General features: G+C 40.5%; 3 protein-coding genes across 10 annotated transcripts in view; 1 reads left to right on the top strand and 2 right to left on the bottom strand.

Annotated features, from left to right (window-relative positions):
* LOC116848059 (alpha-methylacyl-CoA racemase) overlaps positions 1-1,925 on the bottom strand; it is a 4,270-nt gene extending 2,345 nt beyond the window's left edge. Inside the window, exons 1-4 of the mRNA XM_032823804.1 lie at positions 1,656-1,925; positions 908-1,027; positions 601-736; positions 80-223 (exon numbers count right to left, since the gene is read on the bottom strand). Coding sequence (XP_032679695.1) covers positions 80-223; positions 601-736; positions 908-1,015 — 388 coding nt within the window. The 5' untranslated portion in view covers positions 1,016-1,027; positions 1,656-1,925. The remainder of the gene's footprint in view (positions 1-79; positions 224-600; positions 737-907; positions 1,028-1,655) is intronic.
* Positions 1,926-3,962: 2,037 nt separating this feature from the next.
* Positions 3,963-7,970, top strand: LOC116848072. Of its 3 annotated transcripts, none has more exons than XM_032823829.1 (6): positions 3,963-4,024; positions 4,764-4,998; positions 5,408-5,510; positions 5,713-5,965; positions 6,276-6,429; positions 6,551-7,970. In XM_032823829.1, exons 1-6 carry the CDS (start codon positions 4,022-4,024, stop codon positions 6,742-6,744), a joined length of 942 nt encoding a protein of 313 aa, XP_032679720.1. In that variant the 5' UTR covers positions 3,963-4,021; the 3' UTR covers positions 6,745-7,970. The 3 variants fall into 3 exon arrangements, with proteins under 3 accessions (XP_032679720.1, XP_032679718.1, XP_032679719.1); XM_032823827.1 differs by having other exon boundaries at positions 5,713-5,977; XM_032823828.1 differs by having other exon boundaries at positions 3,965-4,293; positions 5,713-5,977.
* A 283-nt stretch (positions 7,971-8,253) lies between these two features.
* Positions 8,254-18,086, bottom strand: part of LOC116848068 (neurexin-1) — a 399,669-nt gene continuing 389,836 nt past the window's right edge. For 5 of the 6 annotated variants that reach the window (XM_032823816.1, XM_032823819.1, XM_032823820.1 and 2 more), the window contains 2 exons: positions 17,210-17,366; positions 8,254-16,791 (listed from right to left, as the gene is read on the bottom strand). In XM_032823816.1, the coding sequence (XP_032679707.1) occupies positions 16,371-16,791; positions 17,210-17,366 (578 nt within the window). In that variant the 3' untranslated portion in view covers positions 8,254-16,370. The remainder of the gene's footprint in view (positions 16,792-17,209; positions 17,367-18,086) is intronic. The other variant, XM_032823818.1, reaches the window with a different exon arrangement.

Below are 18,086 nucleotides of genomic sequence, written 5' to 3'. Positions count from 1 at the left end.
TATATATATATATATATATATATATATATATATATATATATATATATATATATATATATTCAGTTGCATACATTCTTACCAGATAAGCCTAAATAATTGATATCATGACCAGCCATTTTTGCATAAGGGCCAGATTGACCATATCCAGTTAATCTGGCATATATTAATTTTTTGTTAATTGTCATAAGATCCTCTGGCCCAATCTTCAATTTTTCCATAACACCTAATAAATAACACATTTATATATATTTTTATATATTAATTATTTTTTATATATTAATATGTGTATAAAATATGTATGTATATGTGTATGTAGAAGATAGTTATCTTATCAGTAATAATTTATATATCACTATGTGCTGGATATAGTCTAATTCTAAAACTAAAAAGAAATCTAATTTTATCAAAAAGTTCAAATTTAAGTTTCGATGTTGCTTCAATATAAAATTCCTACAACATCTAACATAGTAGAGAGGCTTTATTCAAAATTTATTAAAATTAATTAATATGTATATTCTATACATACTTATACACACACATAAAAGTTTTCTGTATGTATCAATAATAACATCACTGTAATAACATCAATAATAACATCACCTTTTCTGTATGTATCGATAATAACATCACTTTGACTGCTTAATTTTTTAAAGATTTCGATACCTTCTTGTGACTTTAAATTTAATGCTATTGATCGTTTTCCATGACCAAGACAATCAAATATTTGAACTCCGATCTATAATGACATATTAAAAAGCAATACAGTAAATATATTTTTTTAATTATGTTTGAACTATTAATAAATTACATGAGTAATTTTTCTAGTATTTTTAAAAATACTAACATTGAAGTAAATTTGTTACAAGATATAACAAATTTTATGATAGAATTTGTGTTGTACATTTACCTTATCTATTCTGATAACAGATGCTCCAAAATCAGCCAAGATCATTCCACAGAAAGGTCCTGGAGCAAGTCCAGCTAACTCCAAAACCTTTATTCCTTTAAGTGCCATATTACTCCACTTCTAATATGTGAGAAAATATTTTATTTCCAATAAATAGTTAAATTAAAAATAGTTGTATATGTTTATAGGTTCGTTAAAAAAACGTATTTTCTCTTCTATATAAAGTAGACTAGTACTTAGTAAGACAATGAAGTTTTTTGTTTATCATGCATGTTTATCATGCATGTTTATCATGTAATGAATGCACTGATATATGCTATGAACTTTGGACTGTGAGTCTGCACTTTTAACAATGAGCTGTTTATATCAATAAGAGCCCACAATTTATCTTTTATATAAATTATCTTCAATTGTAGTGACTATCATCGACATATAGGGCGGAATTTATAGACATATCTTGAGTTTCAAGATCGACTTAAGCTAATGCTCAAGACAACGAGTAATTCATAAATATTACTTAAGACTGAATTTCAAGCTGAATCTTAAATCCATGCTTAATTAAGTAAACACCGTGTCATAGTCTAATCTTAAATATTATTTGATACGATGAGATGCACAGTAACTGTTTAAGCTACATCTTAAGCCAATCTTATCCAAATCTAATAAATTGTCAACTTGAGGCGGTCATGAAATAAAAAAGGTAATTATTTAGAAGACGGGCCCCATCTTCGATTTCGCTGAAACTCACCTATTTTACGTATTTCGATGCGTAGAAGCCGAATCTGAAAGTTAAAATCGTCGTTCGGCTCTACAAACCGAGTAATTAATTGTTAAAGATGCTAGGTATGATAGGTTAGGAAACCTGTCATTGCAACGTAAAGTCTGTTCGTAGGCCGGTATTCATAGTCTTATTTCAAGACCGTCTTAAGTAATGTCTTAAGATGCGAATACGGCTCTGTGATTGGTTCATGACATCTTAAGACAGTACTTAAGATGATCTTAAATATAAGATTGGACTATAAATACCGGCCTTTTCTGTACTAGTGCAGTAAGTACTGCATTAGAAAAGAATATTTTTAACACGAGAAAAATATCGGAATTTATATATATATATATATATATATATATATATATATATATATATATATATTTATATTTATATTATCATTATATGTATTCCGTATAATTTATTTGTGTAATGTAATTTTTGTATAATTATATATATACATATTGTATATAATAATTACTTTTAATATTTTTTATAGTGATAAAAGTCGCAAGAAAAAAAATAAGCTGCAATAGCTTTTTTCTTATTAATAGAAAGAAAAGAAGAAATAAAAAAAATAAAAGAAAAATTTGAGCTAAAATGTCGATATTTTAGGTCGGTATAAAAAAACACAAAGTATAACTTAGTGTAACTAAAAAGAACAGATGTACATTTGTCATGTGAAGTGAAAACTAGCAGCACTGCATTCTTATCAGCACGCAACGCAGTTCACAGCGCAGCGCGCAAGGGATCTATTAGCTAAACTAACAGCAAAACATGCACCGTGTGCCGTAGGCTTAAGTGTACGTATCCCCTCCACACGCTAGAGCATGCTGCCCGGAAATCACTGAATTAAACCGGAACTGATGTCAATGGCTTCGGACGGAAGCACAGACTTTTACGTAATGCATAAGGAAATCAACCAATCTTCCAATGAATTTCTTCATTTCCAATTTCAGGATAATTCCCTTATGTGTTATGCATTATGCGTTATGCAAAAGTCTATACTCGGATTTTTAAGCTAAAATAAATTAGATTAGGTTATATTATACTTACAAAAAAGATATTAAAGCTTAATTCACAATACTCTTTGCTTCTTGTTTCTTGTTCTCTATTGTTTCTGGCTTAACGCTGAAGCTTGACCTATAATATGCTTATTTGCTTTCTGTTTCTTTTTCTTTATCTTTTTCTGACTCAAACTTTAAACTTTAAACGAAAAAAAGACAGAGAACACAAAACAGGAAACAAAGAGCACATTGTAGATTAGACTTTAAAGTTTGGGTCAAAAAGAGATAAAGAGAAAAAAACAGGAGCCAAAAACACATTGTAAGTCAAGCTTAAAGATTTTCCCTATATTAACTATAACTCGACGCTTTTTTATTATTCATTCATTAATTCAAATTAATTAATATTTGCAACTAATTGATGTCTATGATAATAATTAATCAATAACTAATCGATTCTATGTAACTAATCGATATTTCGAAAACTAAGGTATATTGAGCGGAATGGAATGTTAAGAATGGTGTTGGAAGAAGATTTTAATGATGCCTGGAGCTATCTATTGAGAGAGAGAGAAAGAGAAAGAAAGAGAGAGAGAATAAACGGAACGCTCGAGCACGTATCGATTCTTTCTCGCAGGTTCAAAGTTCTTTATTCCAAACTCTTTTTTTATCGATAAAAATGCCTCTAAATATGACTTATAAGTCTTCTGACTGACTTAAAAGCATATTTAGAAGTACTTTTATTGATAAAAGAGAGTTCAGAATATCAAAGACCAAAGCCAAAGACAAAAATTTTTATATAATCAATTATACTTTTTCTTTATGAGAAATAAAATTCCGTCCATGTTAATATTGGATTATACTGAAAAAATTATGCTAAATCATAAACATAATAGAATAATAAGCTTTAAGATATATAGTTTGAACAAAAAAAATATATATATAAATATATATTTTATATAGCGTTGAGTTTATCACCTTATTACCTATATAACATATATATTTATTGTTCATATAGGCATTATTATTTAATTCTTCATGCAGTGTTTTTGTCTGAAAGACGTTTTGTGTGCCAGCGAATTCGCATTGTTCCGAGTAAGTGAATTCGTCACTGGTGTAAGATATATATCAATTATTACAATTTGTTTTTCGCATTGAAAATCATTCATCGGTCTGACTTGTTGCTACTTTGCCGAGCCTGCAAGATTAAAATCATGGAGCTTTCGGATTTAAACACGGCCCTGTACGTGGCTGTCACCTCCGTTCAATAAAGACACGCGTGCGCCGTTGGCAGGTCCCATTGCACCCTGCGATGTCAGAATTCGGCGGGGCTAGTGCTCTTCAATGGTAAGAGTGAAGTTTCTTATCACCAGTTAACACTTCTCTTGAGGTTGTGCCGGATTCGTGGGGCGCGATTTCGTAATGACACGTGCAAGATGGACGAGTTTACTTGAGCGTCGTTGATTTATTTTGTGATCAGTGCTCCACTTGAGTTTTGAAGACCTGGAAACGTAATCGAGAAGACGGGGAAAGAGAAGAGAGAGAGAGAGAGAGAAAGAGAAATCGAGCGAGTCAGAAAAAGAGCGAATGGAGATTTAACGTTGTTACTTTCGAAGGTTTTACACGAATTATTTCAATTTTTTTCTGTGTATTTTAGTTTAGATAATCATTTTGTGGCGATATTCTTGATACATTTCATTTGTATATATTCTTTATATATATATTTGTCTCATTTTTATAGTCATATATTAAACAAATGTAAATATATTATTTCGCATTAAAATATTTCTTCTTGGTTCGATACAATGCATTTTTTTTAAAAGAATCACTGCAAATTCTTTCGGAGCATGTAAAGATGGTGAAAAAAAATACCGAATTAACAATTAATTTTTGCATGTCAGTAATTTAAGATTATTATTACGGATATGTAATTTTCATAATTAAAATAACGCGAGAAACATTTTTGGTCGATAGTTTAGGAATGTATAATTTGATTATCACAATTCGATACATTCTGTATTGACTCGAATTATTTGTGGCATGTCGCGAGTCGAAACATCTCGACGCTATTAATTGCGACTTACAGATGAGAGCACTGGACACAATCATGAACTCGACCTGCGCCTCTTGCACCCTCGAACCACCCCCCGATATCCTCCACATACCACCGCCGCCGTTTCCGGCTATCCTGCAGCAAGGCTCCGACTTTTACCCGAGCAGTGATATCCTGCCATTCTTGCCGCATCTAAATGACAGCCCCTGCAAGCACTTCTGCGACCGGCGCTCCGAGGGTGTTCAGTATATTGAAATGCCTCAGCAAGGTTGGTAAAAAAAACTAGAAACATAAAAAAAGAAAGCAACAGACCCGGTAAACCTCAACTACAGTAACATTATGATCTCCTACTCAACAATATATACTGTTACATAACGTATGTGTTATATCGCATTTAAAGCAGTATATATAGTCTGATCTTTAAGATCGTCTCATGTTCACCTTCAGATGTTATACGGGTTATTTTACTGGCGCGGGCCATCTGAAGATGAACTTAAGATGACCTTAAATTTAAGAATCTAATTATGAATGTCGCGTAATTGTTGAGTAGGAAATTGTAACATTGATGTTACGTTACTTTACTTTGGCTAGTTGGTGTTTACTGGGGAATGAAGATTTTTAGAGTTTAATACAGAGAATATAATGAAGATAAAGTTTCTGGACACGTAAACTTTCAGGAACTGTCTTTGATGATACGTGGCTCCTGATCCTAATATCGTCATGCGTCGGCGTCACCTTCATCGGCATTGTGCTGGCGACGTTGTTCTTGAAGTGCAAATTGTAAGTATATCTTCTTAAAGGATACATATTTCATCATGGGGGGATATAGCTACTTTATGCACATAGTTCTTACACCTTCTCTAAAATTCGCGCACTCGTAAACCTTGCTCTCGTATTTCCCCATGGAAATTCTGTTTTTTCTTTTTTTCCTTTTTTTTAATACATCTAACGAGACAAACGACTGGAATGTAATTTGCTGTAGCAATAGGAGCGGTAAGAGCGGCGTGATCTCGATGCCGAACACGGCCTCCAGCATGCAAACGAAAAACGGTAGGGTCCAAAACGAGGCGGTGCTGTACCCCTGCGCGACCGATACTATGCAGGACAGCCGGGTGATGTGGGCCACCCTTACACCACGCGGCACCACCAGACACTATCTGGAGGAGCACACGTACGAGACCATCGGGGGTGGGCAATTCCAAAAGCGTGCCTGTACGACCACACCAACCGAACATGTAAAACTCAAGGCAATCTAACAATACGTTTGTATTACGTGACTATTATTCCCTGCGTCTACAGAGTGTGCCAGATCTGACGAGCCAGCTTTTTCTTGTCCCTTCAGTCACTGATCTCTTCCTCTAATGATTAATAAATAAAGTCTTTCAAAAGAAACATAAAGGAAACCTCTCGAAAGACAGCTCGGTCAGTCTGGACACCGTGTACACGAGTGCCTAAAACAATAACCCTCCTGAACGTTTTATCACTCGTCTCTTCTTCGTGAGTAAGTGAAACGGCACGATAGAGCGTGAACCGATATCCTTCTAGACTTACGCCGATCCGCCAGCCATTAGCCCGGTGCAAAATCGGCCAAAGGACGACAAGGCCTTCGACAACACCGCGTTCGTGGATTACGAGGAGCCCTTGTCCGTCAAGACCGAGTACTATCAGCTCAACGACGTTCTGGAGCCGAACGATTCCGGTAATCCCGCTCTCGACCTTTCGCCCACTCCCATAGCCCGATGTAGCAATCTATTTTTACGAAATATGTCTCAACGATGCGGGGACACGTGATAATAATTGTCCGTCGCGGTGTATTTTAGGCATCCTTACGATTCAACGTGGCACCCTGCGCCCGCGCGTGAGTTCCCCGACGAGAATCGAGCATCCGAACCTACCCCCGTTGAACCTCCACCCTCACAAGCGCGCATCTCGCAAGGGCTCCGGGCCGCAGCACACCTCGGACACGCTGCTGCGAAGCAGTATCACATCGTCCACTTATATTCCCACCATATAAACGTCCACTTTCCCCCGCCGTCTCTCTCGTGCTCTCCTCGTCACACATCTCTTCGTCGACAAGCGAAGCTCATCGTCGCCGCACCTTTCATATTTGACACACGCCTCATTCGTATCTAGTCATTGTGAACACGCACCACCGACCGCGCTGTAAGTTCAATTACACAGCATGTAGAATAGACCGCGCAGTGCTGAGACTTATTGCAGAAGGGATGAAGTCAGTATTAGTAAGAGGGGCAAAAGAGTCCCAGTAAGCGAAAGATCATTGATAGAACGAGTAAATTGAGCATTTTAATATTTCTCAAACATTTTTGCAACCATTTATTTAAAGAGATCATATCATTCCGTGATATCTTTGAAATATTCTTAAAATATTCAGCGGAAACCTTCAAGAGATACACATCGAATCAATATTTCAAGATGTTGATTTAATATGGACACCGCGAAAGCCTAAAATATCAAATGTTGATCTAATGTTTTTTTGTTTACTGGGGGTAATGTATTTTCTTTGTCTAATTATCTAGTCAGTGGACAAACAAAGGAGGAAAAGCAATTACATGAATCTTCTCTTTCGCTAGGGTAAGGCAACTAATTGTTGATCTCCTCTTTGGTCATTGACACTCTAGAGAAACTTAATTTTTCTTGCGACCAGCGACAGTTTTTCACAGTTTTAGTTATGAAGTTCTCTTTTGGTATCTCTCTTATTCTCAACTCTCTTTTATCGAGTTAAAAGTGCCTCTAAAAATGGTTTATAGAAGGCCAATCAGAAGGCTTATAAAGTTACTCTCTTAGAGGCTTTTATCGATAAAAGAGAGTTCAGAGTAAGGACCATAGAGTGTAGGTAAGAAGTTTAATCACAACGTTGGTCACAAGAAAGATCAAATTTTTCTCTGAAGTATCAATGACAGTGAAATGACTATATTTCACTGTCTCTTTTGTTTCTCCTACATGGCTCCCTCTTAAAATGCTGTGTGATAGAGAAAGCACTTGACTTGATATCTCTGTCCTTCAAACTTGTCATCAGCCGTCGTGTAAGAATGCGCGGATCTATTCTATAAGTCCATGGTTCAATTAAAACAACGTAGTCGTGCGATGTGTGTGATTCTTTTTTATCGATTAATATATGACGTGATCGTGTAGACGTAGATTGTGTAGACTCGATTTCAGAGTAAACTATGTATGTATATGTTACATTTGCATCTTATGAAATAAAACAATGCATAGAAAGGTGGTGTTTTTCCTTTTCTCGACTGTTACTGCTAGACATTATATTTATTATTTTTAATTTTGATATTACTAATTATTCATTTATTTCTATTTTTGCCGATATATCGTTAAGAGTGACTCTTATTAATAAATGCAAAAAACGGAATGACGCACCTGAAGGTGCGATTCCTCTTTACTTCTTTTCTCTGTCGTTTTCACTTAACAGGGTTTCTCGCGCATCCGATACAACAATGTCGGAGGGTGGGGGCGGGGAGGGTTGGTGGATAAACAAATCGAAAATTCCTCGTGTGCACAGTTTTAATACTTTATTCATATAATTTCGTAGTTACGGCATTATTCCTATGTATTTACAATGTCCCTAATGTCTCGGGAGAATATCAGTAATGCGTCAGTGCGCGCACTACATTTAATCACTTGTGTGTATATGCGTGTGTATCTGCTCTCCTCTCCTCTTATTTTCTTTTATTTTTCTTCCCGTGTTCTTCTTCATCATTGCGAGAGATTAACGTGAAAATGTATCTTCCTTGAAGCTGATGAAAACACTATTTCAATATTTATATAACCGATATGGCAAGCTCACACAGTTCGCCCTCGTCTCCGTGTTTTCTCCCTTCCACGAGCGCGCGCGGTCATGCCCTAATTTTATATTAAACGTTAAGGTGTGTAGCGTAGATCAAACACTATTCGCTCTCTTTCGCGATCGCCGAACGACATCGCGATAAATATAAAAAATAGTCGTTTCACTCAGCTCCGATCCGTTCCTGCCGACTGTAAACTATATATCAGGCGAAATGATAACGGAAAACTCGATCGAGGCCCAGCTTAAAAGTACGCCGCATAGGGAAGGCGAATGTTAACGAAACGGGACCCTCCGCCTTGTTGACGTGTAAAAAATCTAAACACACCACATACGTTTCTACCCCGTATTTACCGTATTTATTTATATATCATATAACCTGTGTGGAACAGAACGGCCAACTCCGACCCTGCAGAATCGTGTTGACTCGCGACGGTCCATCCTGGCGCTGTGCGACACGTTTCTTCGCCGCAGTGTCCGGCTGAGGTCGCCGAAAAGATCAAGCGAAATATCTCGCATCGTTCGCGAAATTTCGTGGAATTTACGACAAAGGAATCTTTCTCATCGCGTCGATCTGTCACGAGCTAAATACATAATCGTGAATAAATCCGAATCACAGCGAAACCCCCTTCGTCTTTTTCAGCCCTTTTACGTCGATTTCAATTCCTATGTGAGATTTTTAACGGTGCACTGAGAAGAAATACTTGGACATTTATTTGCGGGATGTGTGTAAAGTTCATTTCTGTGAACTCATATCCCGCAACTCAATTTTCAAGAATTTCTTGTCTCAGTGTGCACTGAGAAAAAATACTGGAAAATTCGTTTGTGGAACACAAAGTTTATTTTCACAGAAATAAACTCTATTTCACAAAAATAAACTTTATTTCGCAGTAATAAGCTTTGTATCTCACAAATGAATTTTCAAGTGATCCTCTTCAGTGTCGCCGCTTCATTCGATTTTTTGATTTGATTGATTTGTTCATCTTTTCTTTCTTTCTTTTTTTTTTTTTAAACGAGGATTTACGCACAGCGCCAGTTTGCGCAACACGATCCGCTCGCCGACACGTTCTCTTCACCGCTTCGGGGATCAGCCACCTGCGTGTATATGTCTTCTCTACTATACATACATACATACAACGTGTCGTGGAAATTCGCAGCCAGTCGACAACGAAAGTGTGTCCGCTCCTGTGTGGAATTTCGCAGGATTCTCACTCTTACACACACGTAACACGCGTCTCTCAGTTCGCGTTCTCCGCTCCGTCTCTCCCGTCTCTCCTGCCTTCGCGCTTTTCTCTTCGTCCAATACGCGAACATGGTTTACTATCTAAGTCATCATAGTGCACTCGTACGTACGCGCGACTGTACAATGTAAAATATAATTCCATCTAGCTATAGCGACTCTAGATATACAGCTGTGAGCGAGCGTTTATCTTCTCTTCCCTTCTTTCTTCTTTTACTCCCGTTCACTTATCGTTTCTCGCTTATTCTCCCGGCTTATTATCAGTTTGTTCGTTAATTCGTTAGTCGTGGCGATATCTCGGTATATATAACTCCTCGATTTATACTCCGACTGCTGCAGCGCTCATTCGCGATACGTTTCTTCTTCTTCTTTCTTTTTTTTTATCTTTTATTATTACTTCTTTTTCTCCTTTAAATTCGACATAATGCGTAAGAGTTAATAGTAGAGTAACACTGCTCGGTAAATATATCTTTATAGAAGTTAAATTTAGTTTAGTATAAACGTTAGTCATCGGTACATCGAAGGATATGCAGATAGAGAATCGGAGGGCAGTGATAACAATATGTTTGGATTCCCCTGTCGATAAAGAGCAGGTGTCGACTCCCGTTGGTAAAGGACCGAGAAGAAAGAAAGAGGACTATGACGACGACGATGGCGGCGCTTTATCGCGAAAGTCGCTTTATCGTTATGGTTTTCTTTTTTTGCTGTTTTTTTTACTGTTTATACGAAATAAAATCCCAACGGTCCGAAGGTGATCGATCGATCGTGAAGCGCGGAAGGGAAGAAACGTTTCTAGTACATCATTAATATATCGTTGTTGTCGCGTGTATATCGTTAAAACTGCCCGCGCGCAAGGTTTAGTCACATAAATGCATACAAAAATCCACACACCGATTTATTTATCCATAGTCTACAAATAATTTCGAGACTCATGGGGAGGGGGGAGTGTAGGAGGTTTCGGGGTAGTGGAGAAGAGGAAGTGAACAATTGCAAGTCCGGCGAAGACGAGAGGAGTTTAAGATTTATCGTGCCTCGTTAAGCGTAAAAGCGATCCGCGCAAAAAATAGACCGCGGCACTTTTTTTCTTGTATTTTTTTTTTCTTTCTTTACTTATCACCTCAATGATAAGGTCCAAGCTGTTGTGCAAGATATTAAGGATTAAGGAAGCTTCATCCGACCTGTCGACTCGCGGGATTTGTGTAGTACGTAGCCGTGTCTCGCTAGCGTTTGTTTATCGATACATCGTTAGAGAGGAGGATTCGATCTCGTCGAGATCGGAAATATGTGAGAACCCGTCAGACAAAAACAGAAAGAAAGAGAGAAAAAAAGAAAGAGAGAGAAACAAAGAAGCTTGTTCCAATCGCGAAATTCGAGCGACGGAGGAATTTCTCATCTTCCAGACCGAATGGAACGGAACGAGACCGTGATTGAAGACTTAAAGAGGATCGAGCTTCTCGAATTTTTTTTTAACTGGTGAAAGATCGCAAGATCAACCGGTCAGTGCTAATAATGAGCGGGTAATCGATCGATTTACGGAAACCCCTGTTTCTTCCCGATCGATCGCGTTACCTGCGCTTCCCTGAGGATTGTTGCTTCGAGATACGTATCGACTTGCGACTCGTTAATAAAATCTTCGTTTACCCACAACGTGTCTGGCAGGAAGAGAGAAGCGACGAATGCACTATATAGATAGATTGATGGATAGAGATTCCTTTTTCTGTCAGAGAGATAGAATAGACAGAGAGCTAGAGATAGACAGAAAGGGAGAGAGAGATAGAGGAAGAGAGAGGCAGATAGAGGAAAACTATCGATACTAGCAACCGATCCCGAGATTTCATGAAATAGTGTAGCGATCGTGATAAAGAAGAGAGAGAGAGAGATTCCACACGTAGAAGAGGAAGTGCAACTACAGAAGAGAAGGAGGTTCGCGGCGTTTACAAAATATTCGAGAGCAGTTTATAACAATCGGACGTTTTTTCCTCGCCTTCGATTGATCGCCGAGAGTCAGTCTCGACCAGCGATGGGCAAAGTACTCGCTGCAGTCACTTGCTAATAATGTCAGGGGAAGCCTGCTATTATTCGCCGTCCCCGTCGTTCCAAGACGCATCTATCGGTCTAACTCGCGCGACTATGCTGAATCGTTTTCAAGTGAAAAATGTCAAACTGCCGTACAAGACCGGCGGAAGCCTCCTCTGGTGTACAAAGGAAACGCGGGGTCACCACCGGAGAGAGATTCTTAATTTGCCATCTAGTAATTGCTAATAATTACTCGTATTGGCGATTTTTGCTGTTTGGAAACTTACGGTGGAAGACACAAAGGTAAAGGACGATAAGAGCCAATTGCAGGTATAGTTTGCATTTATTAAAAATTTACTGTTCGCGCAGGTGCATTCCAATTTATTATCAATAACAAATCGGTTTGTACTTGCGTGTACACAGTACACGGAAAAAACAATTATGCTAGTATAACCGAATTCTCCGTTGCCTGATAAGTATAGGGACGAAAAACCAGATGAAAAACTCCTTAAACAGTACAAACTTCTAAAAGATATCTTAAAGACGTCTGAGAGATACCCAAAGAGAGTAAGACGTTTTTTAGAGGTTTTTGTTGTCTGATTCGGTTGTAGGGATAGAGAGATTCCTGTAGGATGTTTCTAATTCAATCAACTTTCAGTTATTGCAACCAAGTTGTAACACGACTGAACGTTCAGACAAACGTTCTTGGTTGCAGTAACAGAGGCATGTGGTCTGTTCTTTGTAGCTGAATTAGCTACACTTTAGTCTGTATTAGTTCTTTCTTTTTCTCTTCTTTACACCAAGTCACAGCTATACACCTGTTTCTTTTTAAGTTCCGAAAGTATACGCTGGTTCAGCCACAATAAACATACCTATGATTTCATGTTGCTGAATTTTCATCTGGTTCCTATTCAGTTGCACGAATTGAGATTTTGTTCCGTCCCTTACCTTTGCGTTTCGACTTTAATCAAAGAGTTTTACAACCTTTCGTAGGAAATTTACGATTATTACTTCAATTACGGCGCGTCCTTTTCGTCTTCTTCTCGTTTGATCCGCCGTCAATCAATCGTGCCTCGGATATGTATTGTTAAACGTTCCCACCATCGCGCGGAAATTGACGAACTTGCTTGTCCGCTCGCTCGTAAATTAACGAATATTTCAGGACTATGTTCTCGCAGCCCTCCGCGGTATTTTACTCATCCCTGGCGTGGACGTGCGTTTGAACGACAACTTGCATACACTCTCTCCCTTTTCTCGTTCGTCCACTTTGGGTCTGTCCTCTTCCCGGCCGCTCTTTCTCACGCTCGTTGCCGGGGGCCTGAAAGATGAACGGAAGCGCGCGTAAAAATTGCAAACTGGGAAGAGCAGGCCCGACGTGACGAATTGTTCACGCGAGTCCGCTCGAGAGTCGCACGGAACCGACACTTCAGGACTCAACCGAACGCATCGCCGCGCTTTACACAGACAGATCAGCTTAAACGCTAAGCCTCCCTTCGTTATTTATTGCTTCTTTTTCTGCAACGAGTCTCGCCTCCTCGTCGCGCGGCTCGTTATTACTATTAACCGTGTTAATTATCGGCCGCACCAATCAACGCAACGAACAATCAATCGTTTCTCTCTTTTCCCTTATAACTTGAAACGATTAGTCTTTTTTAATAATATATAATATACTATAATATAATAATATAATATAAAAATTTAAAAAGAGTAATAATTCAAAGAGAAACTACTAGTAATTTAATTTGTTAATATCATATATATATATATATATATATATATATATATATATATATATATATAGTTCTATATTAGTAATTTAACTTATATATAATTTAACATTTATATAATTCAATATTGATGAAAATTCAATTATCTTTGTACGAAATTTTGACGCAATCTCTTTGGCCTTGGGAAAGAAATCTGTTGTCGCCGGCTGCGTCAACGATTAATCACGTTAATAGTAATATTAAACGAAATAACAACGTGTGAAAGTATACGCAGACTCGTCGGGACGTGGATCCGGGCCGTTCTGGATCTCAATCAGGAGGAGACAATGCAACTTGGTAGAAACGACTTGGTGTACTCGCCGTGCGGTTAAGCGCCCGGCGTTCATTATTATACGACCGCCGAGCTTGTCACCCAACTCGTTCTGACAATACTGCATTCACACCCTGTATTTATGTGTAAGCATATTCGCGTATATGCTGTGAATCACCTATTCCTTAAGTGTACCTCCGCTCTTTTCTTTCCTCCACTCTCCCGGATTACTTACAGATTACTTTCCATATGTATAAGAGTCACTTACGTACAATCTCGCGCGGGACACTCGAGCGCATGGACGCGTCGAGAGTATCGAGGAATATCGAGCGAACTGCTGTTACCTTGAAGTTCAATGGAATCAAACGTCGCGATATCCTGGCAATTTGATAATTTTTCAAAGACATACACGAAGAATTTACTTTTGAAAGGGAGAGAGAGAGAGGGAGAGAGAGTGAGCGAGAGAGACTCGTAGGCCCCGCGATGCTCCTCGCTGAGTATACTTCGCGCTCGAGTGTTCCGCACGGACGTTGCTTATACGCGTGTCACGTATCCTTCGCTCACACAAAACAGACTTTATATGTATAATAAAATCTATTTAATCCGTCAAACAATTTACACGCATAACATAATCGATAAGTGTGTCTGTGTCGCGGGTGTGTATCATATACATATATATTATTTTTTTTCTTGCTCTTGCCTTCTATACAACAATAAATGTGTTAATAGGATAGAGTAGGATCGCCCGATCGCGACACTTTCGTTCCTCTAACTTACGTTTCACTTCCAACATCTCGTTCTTACGAGGTCTTACGCGCGTCGCGAATGAAACGTGACTCGGATTCTCGCTATCAGGAGGTACTGCGCTCGCATCGAAACAATACTCGGCTTGAAATTGCATCGTCGACTGCGACGGGATTCGTTCATGTGTTCCACGGCTTTCTTCCTCTTACCGTCTAATCCGCTAATATCTACATCGAGTCGATCGGTGGTAAATCGCGCGTTAAACAGCGCTTCGTTTTAGGCGAAGCGTCGTGCCGCAGCGACGACGAATGTGCAGAACGTTGTATGAAACTCAGCTTTGTGAAACTTAACATCGTGCCTGACACACCAACGAACTCGCGCGATACAACGCGCCTCGTGCCGTTCGCGTGTTAAACTAACGAATGGATCAACGCAAACCACTTGCCCTAAACAGAGACGTCAACGATTTCACCCGAAAACCTCGTAACGTTCATAAAATCTTACAGCGATAAACAATACGATGATACGGTACTTCACGCGCGCCACATTGCGAATTTCTTACTTAAGAGATCATTCGCGGCGAGAATGTTGGAAGTAAAATCCACAAAACAACAAAACGACCTATCTCATCGGTGCAAGTTGATTCCTAAGACGCATTCCTCGTGTCATGTCGCGCGAATCGCTCGCTGCGTTCAATACCATACGCTCAGTGTCTCTTTCATTAATTATTCCCTAATTCGATCCTCGCGCACGCTTCATCTCTCTGTTCCTTAAAGTCGTTTCAGAGATCGAGACAAGATCAATGCTCGGTCCATGCTTTTCTGCGCTTCCCTCTTATCCCGAGAAAGGAGTCGCACGAGTCGAGGGAACGAGAGGAGCAGCGCTGGATCACTGTCAGTCGACTCTTCATTGGATCTCTTCGCGGAGAAGACAGTCCTGAGGGGACTTCTCTGAGCGCGATTCACCCTACCTTGACTCCGCATGCTTGGAGTCAGAGAAGGAGTCTGTCAGATTACCCGATTGAAAGCAACGTAGCTCCGACCAACGTCTTCCTTGTCGTCCTTCTCTCGAGAGGCGAACACGTTCTTTCTTCTGCGCGCACGATCTTGCGAATTGTAGGCGAGTCCTTAGAAAACGTATCTTGTCAAGGATACTTGATCGTGCGGATTGACCTCTCCCACACTGCGAGTCCTTCTCAGGAACATTGCAAAGGGACACGATAAGGAGTCCTACTTTGATCGGTCCTCTCGTGAGCGATCATCATTGAGTACCTTCGCCCTTTTGACCGGCGTCGAGAGAGTCTCTTCGAGGAACATCGCACGCGCTTATATACTTATTTCACGATTTAACGCTGACTTCGTCACATGTCGCAGGACACCTTCGTGAGAATTGTCCAGCACGTCGCGGCAAATAGCTTGAGAACTCTCTCGTCCGATCATCTTCCTCCGAGACGGATCCTCGGCTATTGAATCAGGATCCTGGAGACTCGCCTGACACGCGGCACTCAGCGCGCGAAGAAGAATCTCTTCTCCGAGAACGCTCGACCGCCGCGCTTCCTGCACGCTTACCGGTCGCGAGAACCGCAGTTCTGCCGCCGCGCGCCATTGGATACACCCTTTCGGATCATCCGGTGTCCCTCGATCCCCGGAACCTTTCCAACGGGAAAAGACGAAAGGCGGCGAGAGATGCGAGAGTAGCACCGAGCCGTGTATCCTCGACACACAGAGCGACGGCACACGGAGACAGAGCCAGTCGGTCCTCCAGGTGTCGTGTGGACTCCACCTCTTTACACGTACCACTCTTTAATGTCTATCAGTTCTCGCTTCTTGTTGCTCTTGCTGCCGTTGGCGCCGTTCTTCAGGGCGCCGTTGAACGTTTGGCCGGAGCCCGTGGCGCCCAAGAGGGCCGCGTTCGGGTCTTGGCAGAACGTTTTGGTCTCGTCCACCTTGTAGTTGGTCTCCGGCCGGTTCTTGAACTTGAGGATTATCAGTATGATGAGCACGATTGCTATCAGCGCGGCCGCTATAATGCCGATTATCAGCGCGGCGTTCTCCGCCGCCTCGGATGTTATCCGCTTGTTGTTGTTGTTCTTGGGCGGAGTAGGCATCGGCGGGTACATCGGCGGTGGTGGTGGCGGCGGTGGCTCCGTCATCTCCGTGGTGGTGCTCGGGGTCGTCACGATGGTAGATCGGTGCGTCACGACGCTGCTGCAAGGCATAACGATCGGTTAGACTCGATTCTCTTTCTTGCCTCTTGTTTCGCGCGCCCCGGTTGTTCCGCTCGATTGTCGGATTTATATAAAATATGCACGCGCTATTGCGGGCGAGAGGAAAACATATCAATGTATGAACACAGATAAAGAAAATAGAATACATAAGTAACACGTAATAAATATTAAAATAAGCAATATGGAAATATAGACATATAAATATAGAGTAATAGGGAAATATTGATATATAATAAAAAAAGATCTCGCATCTGATAGAAAATATATGTGTATAATATATTCCTCTAGTCGATTTCCCCCGAAATTGGCGGATCAATGTGCGTGAGCGATTGCGTATAATTGCCCAATACGGCGTCACGATCAATTTCGCAGACGTCATCGCCGACAGACGCACGCACCTGCCGTGGCTGGTCTCGAGATCTGTGGTTGACACATTGTACTGGACGGAGACGGTGACGACGTCACGGCTCAACGTTGTCGACGACGTCGACGAGGTCTGCGTGCTGATGTGGCTGGTCGTATACTCGCGGGACGTCGTGTACGTCGAGCTGATGTCTGCAACAGAAGAGCGAAAAAAGCGCGTGAGAGGGTTTGTCTCGTCTCGTTCTGCCGCACGATTCGTAGACGGGGTGGTTCGGGCGGGCAGGTGGTGGAGGAGGAGGAAGTGGAGAAGGAGGAGGACGGGGGAGCGCAGGGGGTGTGCGGGACGCTGAGTGTGTAAGCGGCAATATTTACGCGTGCGTAGGCCGGCAATATTCACGCGTGCGTAAGCAGGGATGTCGTTTCGAGGGCATCAGGGACGTTTTCGAGGATACCAGGGCCGTACGACATTCACGACGGGGTGGCAGGGAAATAACAACGCAATACTTTTATTTTCTCGACTCGGATATTAAACAGAAAAGAAAGAGAATTAAAATGCAAAAGCAAGTAGACGCGTATCAACGAATTCACCCCGAAGGAATTAGTCGAAGATGTTAATGTTCCAAATGCTGGAATTTTGAAAAAAAATCGCGCATCAACGAACACAATTCTGTATTGGAGATTTTAATTATACGGACAACTATACAGGTTGTCCCGCGTAAGACGTGCCAAAAGAAAAATATAAGTAGAACAGATAAAAGTGAACAAAAATTGTAGAGGTCATTTTTCAAACAACCACGTAAAATTTCGAGATATTAATAAAAACAGTTGGACAAATTAGAGCGCGCGACGCGACAAGCGGGACATACGGCTCGCTGGTGAAGAAAATGGACGAGCGCACACGTACACGTACGC

Source organism: Odontomachus brunneus, unplaced genomic scaffold, assembly GCF_010583005.1.
Source record: "Odontomachus brunneus isolate Ranch 3 - 2012 unplaced genomic scaffold, Obru_v1 Obru_scaffold_088, whole genome shotgun sequence".
Lineage (NCBI taxonomy): Eukaryota > Metazoa > Arthropoda > Insecta > Hymenoptera > Formicidae > Odontomachus > Odontomachus brunneus.
The sequence above is the reverse complement of the archived record's forward strand: the minus strand, read 5'-3'. Positions and strand labels throughout refer to the sequence as shown.

Bases quoted from the DNA above. Each gene is read 5' to 3' on its own strand.
- LOC116848072 (XM_032823827.1), top strand. The intron at 5,511-5,712 runs GTAAGTATATCT...AATTTGCTGTAG, and splicing joins TTGTTCTTGAAGTGCAAATT to CAATAGGAGCGGTAAGAGCG. The intron at 5,978-6,275 runs GCAATCTAACAA...ATATCCTTCTAG, and splicing joins CCGAACATGTAAAACTCAAG to ACTTACGCCGATCCGCCAGC.